This window comes from Prunus mume, linkage group LG7 (genome assembly GCF_029339155.1).
Source record: "Prunus mume cultivar Tortuosa linkage group LG7, ASM2933915v1, whole genome shotgun sequence".
Taxonomy (NCBI): Eukaryota; Viridiplantae; Streptophyta; class Magnoliopsida; order Rosales; family Rosaceae; genus Prunus; species Prunus mume.
In genome coordinates, this window is record NC_142704.1 from 13093081 (window position 1) to 13105253 (window position 12173).

The window sequence follows — 12173 nt, forward strand, 5'->3', positions numbered from 1 at the left end:
GTTTAATTAAAGAAGAAGGCCAAAAAACAAAACTAAATAAACTAATTCTTTTATATTTTAAAAATAAATAAATAAATAAATAAAAACTGCAGAAGTAGAAACTGAAGTAGCTGATGTTAATAAGTGAAGGTAGTTGATGTTCACCGCACTGTAGCAATGAAGCACTTCTTTGGATACTGAAGTAGAAACTGCAGATTTTGAAAGTACAAGATTGGGAATATTTGGATTTCCAGCAAAAGTAGATTGAATATTCCAATGTTCTTCACAAGTGTCATCCCCTGCAGAGTGATTGTTGTAAGATTAAAAGAATATAGTGGCATTCCTCTAGCGTTTACCCACCAAAATTGGACTTACCTTCCTTAAGTAACAAAACTGCACTATCAAAATGCCTCTTAATGCTTGGAAAGAGTGGTTTAATTTTGCTCAAAAATCCATCTTCCCTCAACCTGGTGAACCCAACTGGAGCACTCAAGCATCTACCCCACAATTGTTTTCCAGGAGTGAAGAAATCCAGCTTGTAGTGAAGATCACGCAGAAGGTACAGATGTAGGGGTAACTAACACCCACAAAAAAGACCTAAGTTTTGCAAGTTTATAACTTCGTTTATGATATAAAGTAAAAGATGGCTAAGTCTTGAAAGCTGGTACCTCAGCAGCAGCATCGATACAACAGGAGGCTTCACTCTGCATTTCAAAAGACATGGTAAAAAATCCATAATTCTTCTATCCAAAATTCTATATACACTGCACATCTTGTAAACAAGATCAAGAAATGCTTGGTACACTGTTGGTATGTGTTCATGCCTAACAGACTCTCATTTGAGTCAATATATAGCAAGACGAATTACTCCAAAATTAGACAACTTTGGTACTAATACTTTTCTGTCAAACTAGTAAACATATTCATTCTGCCTGCATTTTAAGAATAAGAAACTTGAAATAACTTTGGATTATAAGCACCCCAATGTTTATGACTAACTCATTAGCACTACTAACCCAGAGCGCTGACTCCAAATCAATATAAGATGCAAGCTGACAGCCTCTTGCCAAAATCTCATTAAAAAGAAGTCATTGAACTAAGAGTGGCTGCATTCACAAAACAAGTAACAGATTTATGATTTCTGTTCGGTCATCAGACCAGCATTGAGCTCTGTAAATCACCTTCACAAATATCGAACATTGATCTTAATAAATGCAAGTTTATTCCATAATTCAGTGGCCTAAAAATGTGGATTCATTCATAAATTAATCTCAATCAATCTGATAAGAACACCTACTTACAGGCTAACCCCCATAAAGAGTAGCAGGAGAGCAGAAGCCAGGATGAATGCTCAAAAATGTTCTTCAAAAGCCGACTGCAAAACGTTTCCATGTGGTTGATCCACAAAGATTAGTTGTGACAACTATTGCGAATGCCTACTCTCAAATACTGGACTTGCACATCCAAATGAGGATCAATGTTCCAATTCGGCTGATTGTACAGGAATTCCATGAACTTTAGGAACTATCGAATGTCTTGATATGGGCACAAGGCTACATAATCAGAATTTCTAACATCCTGCCTGGCAACAATTTAATTATAAAAATTATATATAAAAAAATTATATCAAGCTCATTAATGTATTAGTGTGGGGTTCATTGCACTCGACGTATACAGAAATGCCTATTAAGGGATGCTATATTTCTTGATTAGTTAACAAGAGTAAAGATAATCCATATTATCAAAACCAAAAGTTGGACTGTATTATCTGGAAATTTCATATTATTTTCCACAAAGTTCGGATTTCTCTGGCATTAAAGCTACCAAAAATGTCGACACGCCTATAGTATAAATATAGCCTAAGGGGCTCCTTACTATAATGCAAAACGAAAACCTTGGAGAAGTTGATCATCACGATTCACATCCATCCATCTCAGGTGACAAAATCAAAATCAGACATGGAGAGGGCAACATCTAAGCTAGCTATTTTCATCGTCTTCTTGGTCATTGCATCTTGTGAGTTTTTTTTCTTCATATATATATATATATATATATATATATCTTGTTGTAGCAGAACACTGTATTATATAAGGTCTCTAAACGATTATATTTTGTTTTTGGGGGGGCAGGTGCACCATTCTTCTCGGAAGCCATGGTGATTAAGCGAAGATGCTCTACTACCACTGACTGCGAAACGTTTCCCTGTTACTCAAAAGAGTTTAAAAAGATCTGCATTGACAACTTGTGCGAATGCAAAATACCAAATAGTGATGGCTCCGCCCAGACAACTGAAAATGAAAGACCATGTTCCAGTCAGAAGGACTGCGACAAAATTAATTTCCTATGTCGATCGGGAACCCTAAAATGTGTTAATGGGAAGTGCGAATGCAAAATACCAAATAGTGATGGCTCCGCCCAGACAACTGAAAATGAAAGACCATGTTCCAGTCAGAAGGACTGCGACAAAATTGATTTCCTATGTCGATCGGGAACCCTCAAATGTGTTAATGGGAAATGCATATGCGTAGGCGTGAATTGATGGCTATTGGTCCAATCTAGAGAGGTGCAACTTAAGTGTTGGATTATTAACAAGTGGTTATGGGCTATGGGGATGTATTAATCTTCCTACTATGAATAATACAACAAATACAAATGGTACTCGAATTGAGCATGGCTAATATTATTTATGCCTTATATTATATATCTTTGTGGTCTTGGAACCCCTCGATTTCTTGAGCAAAGCCACTAATGATAATTTCTAACATCTTGCCTGGCTAACAAAGATATCAAACTTATCTAAACGCCGCAAGATTAAAGATAATACATATCTTTTCCCTTATATTTTAAACTGACCCTTTCATCTAACAACGTTTTTCTACTTATTTTAGGAGATGAACATGAAGCATATACTTGAAGTTGAGAGTTTTTAACTCTTCTCTAAATTTTAATTCAAAAAGTCATTTACGGAAACCATCAATTAGATATGTATCAAGGGAGCATCCCATATGGTTTGGAAAGTACTTCATTAACCTGCTATTTTTAGCTTTCTTTGATGCTAAAACTAGACGTGTGTGAACTCCTACAAATAGATACAACCCAAGAGACCTCACTTACGTACTCAGTGTAATACAAAGTAAACCCTGATATTCAGATTAACCCTAACGTGTCACAAAAATCATAAAAACATGGACAAGTCTACCTTCAACACAGCTATGATGAGCTGGGGCGTCTTCTTGGCTGCAGGTGTAGCATTATTCTCAAACTAGAAAATTCTAGAATAATTGAGAGAATTACTAAGTAAAAGATGGTTGACTCTTACTAGAACCATTCTAATAATTATTTATTGTAATTGTAACTAAAGAATTCTAGAATTATAGGAGTAACTTGTGGCTAAAAATGCCTTAGATAAAGTCGCGCGGTTACTGTACAACCGACTTGTCCAAGCAAAATTGTCGACTTAGCATCTGTATAAATAAGCATGCAACCCACTCAAGTTATCAAGCTGAAAAACTACAGTCCAGCTCAAGTAATCAAGCCTTGTACCTTTCCTGCTTCATCAAATAAAACTACTTTGTTACTCTTTCAAAAGTTTTCCGTTCCAAGTTAAGCTATTTTATCCTAAACCTCTTCTCCCATAGACTAACATATCAAAGCTTGTTCCGATCAACCTTGGGCATTGGTTCAAGCAAGTCCTTCATCATGTCTATCACTAGCCAAAACTTTATCCCTCTTCCTATTTTCACTGGAGAAAACTATGACTTCTAGAGTATTAAAATGAAGACTTATTTTATGCCTCAAGGTTTATGGGACATAGTTGATAGTGGCTTCAATAATCCAAAAAATCCAACCGTGGAACAGTTGAGGCAACTAAAGAAGGATCAACAAAAAGATGCAAGGGCCTTATATGCCTTGCAACAAGCCTTCCATGATATGACTTTTCCAAGGATTATGGGAGCTACAACTGCAAAGGAAGCATAGAATACCTTAAAGGAGGAATTTCAAGGCAATGTCAAGGTACATGCGGTTAAACTACAAACTTTGAGAAGAGATTTTGAAAACATTAAAATGAAGGATTCTGAGACCACACAAGACTATTATACTAAAATAAAAGAAATAATCAATCAATTGAGAGCCTATTGAGAAAATATTAATGATTCAAGAATTGTAGAAAAAAAAAATACTTATAAGTCTTCCTGATAAGCATGATCCTTTAGTTATTATCATTGAAGACAAAAGATTTAACTAGTCTGTGACAGAACTAATGGGCTCTCTTGAAGCATGATAAAAGATTGAGTAGGCGAAATGAAAATTCAGTTGAAAGCTCCTTTCAATAAAAAATTAATTTAAGGTCTCAAAATACTAAAGAAGGGGGAAAAAAATTTGGAGAAAGTTCTAGAGGAGAAGATTATAAATCCAATCTTATTAGGGAAATCAAAAAATAAATGAAAGAGAGGAAAAACTATCCTCCCTATAGGGTGTGTAAAAATACAAACTACCTAGGAAAATATTGTTGGTTCCGTGGCAATCTCAAATGTCGAAATTGTAAAAAATTTGGGCACATAGAAAAAGATTGTCATACTAAGAACTATCAAGCCAATTACTCAAAAGAAAGTAAGAAAATTGAGCATGTGTTTTATGCTCCTCAAGCCACATCAGAAGGAAACAACAAAAAATGTATCAGTATATTGATAGCGGTTGTAGTAACCACATGATTAGAGATGAAAGCATCTTCTCCAACATAGACAAGTTCATAAATCCCAAGTAAAATTGGAAAATGGAGCAATGGTGGAGACAAAAGGAAAAGGTACAATCTCTATCCAAACTAATAAGGGGTCGTTTGGCACAGCAGATTGTCATGGACTAGACTAAATCCTGGAACTATCTCTGATTAGCTCGGATTAGCCTAAGCTGGATTAAGTACTAACCTACGTTTGGTGATGCATAAGACTAAGAAACTAGATTGTAAAAATAGTGAAGACCTATATTTGGTTCTGTGTCGGACTAAAAAATAACTCTTATAATATTTAAATTTAATTGGGTTTTTTGACCTAAAAGATAAATAAATGCTACAAAGAAACCCAATTCAAAGATTTATAGCAATATCTGGTAAAAATAAAAAGATTTAAAACAATAATAAAAAGAAAACAAATAAAATTATGTTTTTTTTTTTAATGAAAAATAAAATTATGAAATTTATTTTTTGGCTTCTCAAGATTAATCTTAGTTGGTCGAAACATTGTTAAAAGAGCTATAATTCTAGTTTTTTCAGGGATCAAGTAAAACAATAATTAAAAAATTTATATATATATGTATAATTTTTGTATATTTGACTTTTGACTTCAAACTGAAAAATATAATTTGACAAGGTAAAAATTGCTTGCGCTAAAGAAAGCATCACATCATGAATTATTAAACGTGTTTCAATATAAAAAAATATTAAACATTTGTAAATTACTATAGTTTGATTTTCCAAATGCAATATCAAAAATATTATTGTAATATTTTAAGGATTTTTATCAAAAATAAATAAATGTTGCAAAAAAAAAAAACCCATTCAAAGATCTAAAACAACAATTAAAAGAAAACAAATAAAATTATGATATTTTTTAAAGTGAGGCGTCGGACTCACTTGTTTTATTTAGCGAGCGTGTTATTTAGCGAATCATTTTTCAGGCTCACTATATTAGACGAGCGAGTGAGGAGTTTTTTTCACTATTGGACTATACAGTCTCATTTAAGTTAGTCTTGTCTCTTACTAAACAAGGATTTCGAGTGCTATTTAACTCAGTTCAGTCCAGCAAGGCGTACCAAACATAGCCTATGTTTAGCCATTCATATCAATCCGACGGCTCTCATTGAACCGCAAATTAGGCCAACATATAAACATATGCAGTGTGTCTAGAAGATGGCGCGGTCGTCTTTTGACTATTGGGATAGGAACTTTGTCCTGATTCGGGGGCCCACTGGAGCCGAAGATGGGAGTAGAAATCTCAGTGGGCCCACAGAAAGAACGAAAGTGCGACCCACACGTTGAAAGTGTAACCACAAAATGCCGAAAGCGTGAGCAAGCTCCCTATTAGCCGTTAGGCCTTTGTTTTTTCTGCTGTCTAAGCAGTGAAAGCTTCCTCAGAGCCACCAATGGCGGATTTCTCCTACCTCTCTGATACTGACGAATCAGCTGTAGAAGAACTTATATCTCAAGCACAAGAGCTCTGTGTTCTTGAGCAAGTTTCTGCCATCAACTGCTCTAGTTTCACCGATTCTGTACTCCCCACAGAGCTCGAATGCCGCTTTCGGAAACTCAAATCGTTCCCAGTCACTAAGCACAAAAGCACAGCTCCAGTAACTGGTTCAGCTCGCCGCAGCTCGATTGAAGGTAAGGCAGAGCCATTTTCAGACGAAGACTCTGAGATTTTCTCACCTTCCAAACAGAACCCAGATGAGAAAATGGGTTCCGATCCGAAATCAGTATCTGGGTCTGTCTCATCTCCTTTGAATCCCTCAGAATTTTCAGTAAGAAAGGGGAAAAAAGGTTCAAAGGCGAAACCGAAACATGGGTCAATTTCATCTCCTTCGAATTCCTCGAACTCCTCTCCGGAAAGCGCAATTTTCTCACCATCCAAACAGGACCCAGATAAGAAGCACCGTCCGAAACCCAAATCAAAATCTCGATCAATTTCTTCTCCATTTGGTTCTTGTAACTCTTCGATGGATTCCCCATCGCCGCCAAGAAAATCGGGTTGCTTCTGGTGTTCCCCAAAGGCAAAAAGGGCTTCTCAAACAAAGAGTAAAGAAAATGGGGCAAGTGAATTTCGGGTTGGTCTGAATTTCATCGACAACGACGAGCTTTTAACGGATCTGGGAAGTTTTTCAAAGAAAGAGCAAACGAGGAAGCTGAAGAAGGCATTGAAGGAGGAAGAGAAGGTTTGCAGAGAGGCTGAGAAAATTGTGAAGTGGGCTAAGCAGGCGTCTGCTAGGATGACTGTGACTGGCATTGAAGACGAACTCAGTGATGATTAGAGTTCTTAGTACAACGGTAACTTCGGTTTTCATGGAAACAAATTATTAGCATATCAAATATGTTTTGTTTTCTCTGTGACTTCATCTCGTATATTATACATAAAAAGATCATATATATTGTAAAGGGTGATGTTTTGAAGTAGTTTTAAGACTGATAATCAGCAGTTGGATCAAATTGGTCTCTGGAGTTTACTTGATTCGCTTTAGCTGATGAATAAATTGTAAGTATTGTGCTTTTGTGTTGGCATTTTGCTCGTACGGTGTTTGCTAATATGCCTATTCCAAATTGATGGCTGGTTTATCGATCATGGAAAGTCCTTAATAAAATGCTGAAAATGCTTAAATGTTATAAATTATAAAACTGGAAATTGGCAGCCCAAGCATGGTTGTTCAAACAGGATCTCAACTGAATAAATAGTTATGTAGTCCATACCAAATTTCTTTGTGTGCTTGCTAGCCAAAAAGAGAAAGTATCGCGTAGGATGAGCAAGGGAACATCTTTTGCAACTGCGATCCAAAAATTGATATTGAAGGCGTGCTGACATCAACTAGCCATTATTTTTATTTTTTTTTTTCTTTGAACCTTTTAAATGTATTTAAATTCTTTATATATATATAACGAACCTTTTGAAATGTAGCAATTTTTTTTTTTTCTAAATTGCAGTTGTTGGCTTTTTTAAAAATAACAAATTTTAAAAAAACAAAAGAGGTAAAACCAATTGACATGCTCTCACGGTAATATGAACTCCATAAATTTGACGTCATTTGGTGATTAAAGTGTACCAAAGGTTACATAGCTTAAGAACCTTATTAATCTTTAAGACATCTAGCATTAACCATAAATTTTTTTTTTTTTTAAAAAGTGTAAAATCAATGGAGGCAAATCATTGCAGAGCTTTTCTAGTTTTGTTGTTAGGGTAAATGGGTTATTAGGCTACATTTTGGGGGACTACTAAGCTTTTATGGGATGATATAACATTAAAATATTTATATTTTAATTTTAAAAAAAGCTACCTGGGCTAGAGCCCATGGTAGCCCTCTACCTAGTTCCACTGGTGCTAATACTCATGATTATTTCCGGATTATTTGCTATTGCCAACCGGGAAAATTCTACCATGCCTTAGAAACTGATAGTGATTTTAATCAACTCACTCCGTGCCACTGATGTTAGTTATTATTTTAGGGTTTGTTTGGTTTGCGGATTAAACTTTCTGGGAACGAAATTTCCATGTCTAATATCACGAAATCGGAATGGAAGCTGTTCATTCCCATGTTTGGGAACCCTGGGAAATGAGGACTAGGAATTGTCATTTTCTCTCATTTCATTTCCATGTTTGGTATGAAGTTCCCCCTAGATGAGAAGTTCATACCCCATAAGTTAGATATTGCCAAGTGGGGGCTTACGAAGGGGCTCAATTGGGCTTTAGCCCAGTGCTGGTTTTGTACTTTAGTCTTTATTATACAACAAAATCCACTACAATTAAATGTTAGCCCACTTATCTTTTAGAATTCGACCTATCCTAGCCACTCAAATAAGATTTCATTTTCTTTCACCCATTGAAATTCTACCATAATTTCTATAATAAAAATATATATAATCCTACCATGTAATATTAATTAGCCCGAAAATTCCTAGTTATAAAAGATCTCCCAAAAAAAATTTAGCCTGCCCCTAGAAAAATTCATGAATCCACCATTGGATATTGCATTCCCAATAATGCATTTACTAAACATAGGAATCCAATTTCATAACCATGAGTTAAGGTTTTTTCATGTATACATATCTATGGAATAAAATTCCTCATCATTTCGGAAATAAACTAAAACAGCAAAAAGTAGAAAATCCATTCTTTTGCTGTCGCCAAAGACAATATACAATATATAGCACAAACACACCATAATATATAAAATAACAAAAATAAAGAAATAAAAATAAAAATAGTAAGCAAAGCAGCCATGCAGGAAAAAAGAAAGAGAACAGAAAAGGCTCCTGGTACTACAAGTTTTAATAGTACTAATTTTCATTCGACTCCAAGCCTGAAAAAAGAACTCATGGCTGCTCTCTGCCACCATGATTTTTTATTTATTTTTTTCCCGCTAGAACCCTTTGGTCAATAATTATCTAAATAAATACAGGATATTGAAGTTCATCGACGGCACAAGAGAAAAAGAAAGCCCAAGGTGCAGAATATGAAAGGAGAGCTGTTACATATTAAGCTGGCAGGAGATCCAGAGAGACAGAATCAAGAAAAAATTGAATTAAATTGATCAATTATGGAATTAATTCATTTTTGTTTCGTGAGCTTATTAAACGGTAGCCTAGAAAATGTATCATCATCTGTATAATTATATTGAATATTGGATGAACTTCAATCTTTAATTCACATCTCTAAACCGTTGCCTTTCAAAATTCTATCTCCTCCTATAAATACTTACTGCAATGCCAACGCTTTCTTCATCGATCCCAGCTTTCATCTTTTACATACCAAAAACCAACATGGCATTGGCAGCTGCTCCTTCTACTTCCACTAAGTTATATTTTCCACTTGCCCTACTCGCATGTTTCATTTTGCTCACACAAGCCAGCAGCCATGGCTTCACTGCTGATCTCATCCACCGTGACTCCCCTCTCTCTCCCTTGTACAATTCCTCCATGTCCCACCTTGATCGCCTCCACAACGCTTTCCGTCGATCTGTGACACGTGTCCATCACTTCATAAAGCCAACAATGACCTCCCTCTCATCTTCTTCGGCCGCCCCAAACATCCAATCCAGTATAATCCCAAGCGCGGGCGAATATCTCATGAACGTTTCTATTGGAACGCCGCCGGTTGAAGTCCTGGGAATAGCTGACACCGGCAGTGATCTCATTTGGACACAATGCAAGCCATGCAAGCAGTGTTTCAACCAAAACCCGCCTCTCTTTGATCCTAAAAAATCCTCCACGTACCACTCAATCCCATGCCAGTCCAGTTCCTGCACTTATCTCGAAGAAGCCGCCTGTGGCACCCTAATTAACGGTGATCACGACACGTGTGAGTACAGCTATCGATACGGAGACCGTTCGTTCACTAGAGGGACTCTAGCTCTTGAGACCCTAACCGTTGGATCTACCTCCGGCCGCCCAACTTCAGTTCCAAAAGTTGTGTTCGGCTGCGGACATGAAAATGGTGGCACGTTTGATGAGTCCGGATCTGGCTTGATTGGCCTCGGAGGCGGCCCTCTTTCCCTCATTTCTCAGCTCATGAAATTGACCAACGGAGGGAAGTTTTCATATTGCTTGGTGCCCACAGTGAACACTGCAGCGAGCAAGATAAGTTTTGGCAGTGTGGGCGTTGTCTCGGGTAGCGGCGCTGTTTCAACTCCTTTAGTTGCCAAAAATCCTGACACTTTCTACTACCTCACACTTGAGGCCATTAGTGTTGGAGAGAAGAGGTTGGCCTACAAAACAAAGTCACCAGATTGCGAGGAAGCTGCCGTCGCTGCCAATGAGGGCAATATTATCATCGACTCTGGAACTACATTGACTCTCCTTCCACCTGGATTTCATGACGATTTGGTGTCGGCGTTGGAGACAGCAATCAACGCCGAGCGAGTTAGTGACCCAAGAGGGATCCTGAGCCTTTGTTTTAAAAGCAAAAGTGATGATATTGGTGTTCCTGTTATAACTGCCCATTTTAGTGGAGGTGCTGATGTGAAGTTGCAGGCGTTGAACACATTTGCTAGAATGGATGATGATATGATTTGCTTCACAATGATACCATCTAGTGATGTGGCCATATTTGGGAACTTGGCTCAGATGAACTTCCTGGTGGGTTATGACCTTGAGGAAAGAAGTGTGTCCTTCAAGCCAACTGATTGCACCAAGCATTGATATGAGAAAACTAGGGCTTCTTTGATTTTCTGATTTGAATTTAGATGTGAGTTGGATGTATAAGATTCATGTGGTATTTTTATCATGGAAAATTAATGGGAGTTATTTTATGTTATGTGGTCTTTTCTTCCATAAGTTTGTTGATGAATTTCATGACTAAATATGATATTAGCTTTTGCGCAATTAACTGTCATGCATTTAATTTTTTTTCTTTTACTTATTATTTTTCACATTAAAAATGTGTTTGCCTCGCTCTAAGAAAGTTTTGAACGCTGAATCACCAAAGTAGGATCATTCTTCATAATCTTCTCCTTTGTTCAAAGTTTATTTAAATTAAAATTATATTAAGGAAAGAATATATAATGAAGTTAATTTGATATCGCTCTAAGAAAACTTTCAAGCATATACCGTCAAAGTAGTCCATTCATTTGCGAATTTTCTCGGCTCAATGAATCATTCAGATCAAATTACGCTTTTGAATTATAAAAAAGAAGGGCTATTGACCAAAATGGTATCCCAACTATTGCTCAAGTATCATTCTAGTCCACTAACTAGATTTTTCATTTCAATTGTCCTTCAACTTTTCCTTTGGTATCAAAACGGTCCTATCGTCAAAGTCTGTCAATTTTAGGGTTAAATTGAGGGGTAAAACCGTCTATATAAACTAAACCTCATCTCAGCTCTCTGCTCTCCCCTTCCCCCACCTCCCATTTGTTTTTTTTTCCTCATCTATAATAACATAAGCAGCAACCAACACAATATTTGAAAATCAAATAAAAGTGTGTTGAGCGTCCCTCACTCTTGAGTTTTGGGCGATATCATTTCCTCAATTTTTTGACCAAATTAGAATCTTGGGGCTTGGGGCGGAATGGGATTGGTGATAGTATACTATTACGAGATTACGGATTTCACTATGGTTTTGACTAAACTATGTATACATATATATAACTACATCAGTTTGAATGCCTGTCGTTTTCAGCATCGTTTTCCAAAAGGTGGGGTTATTATATATTGATTTCAAAGATAACAAACTTTGTTTTTGTCCACTCACGTTTTCTATTTTGCGCACCCCCCAGGCAATAGATAGTTTTGAATCGAGCGGCCGTATCAAGTTGTGAACTCTGCGCCGGAGCTTATGTAGGATAAACTTTTGTTCGTTTCTCTTCTGTTGAACTTTACTTTCGTTTGTAAACTGAAACTCTTTAAACTGCTCTGATGTCGTCCATACTAATTTGTAAATTGAAACTCTTTAAATTGCTCTGATGTAGCCCATACTAGGTTTGATTTTAAGGCTGGATGC

At 36.5% G+C, this 12173-nt stretch overlaps 2 protein-coding genes across 2 annotated transcripts; both read left to right on the forward strand.

The window, feature by feature from the left end:
• Nucleotides 1-6048: 6048 nt before the first annotated feature.
• Nucleotides 6049-7236, forward strand: LOC103336708 (vitellogenin-2 protein). The gene has a single exon (XM_008239809.2). It carries the CDS (start codon nucleotides 6118-6120, stop codon nucleotides 6997-6999), a length of 882 nt encoding a protein of 293 aa, XP_008238031.2. The 5' UTR covers nucleotides 6049-6117; the 3' UTR covers nucleotides 7000-7236.
• A 2260-nt stretch (nucleotides 7237-9496) lies between these two features.
• Nucleotides 9497-10873, forward strand: LOC103336764 (aspartic proteinase CDR1). The gene has a single exon (XM_008239862.2). It carries the CDS (start codon nucleotides 9497-9499, stop codon nucleotides 10871-10873), a length of 1377 nt encoding a protein of 458 aa, XP_008238084.2.
• Nucleotides 10874-12173: the final 1300 nt, after the last annotated feature.

Excerpts from the sequence above, each read along its gene's own strand:
- LOC103336708 (XM_008239809.2), top strand. The coding sequence starts at position 6,118 with ATGGCGGATTTCTCCTACCTCTCTGATACTGACGAATCAGCTGTAGAA.
- LOC103336764 (XM_008239862.2), top strand. The coding sequence starts at position 9,497 with ATGGCATTGGCAGCTGCTCCTTCTACTTCCACTAAGTTATATTTTCCA.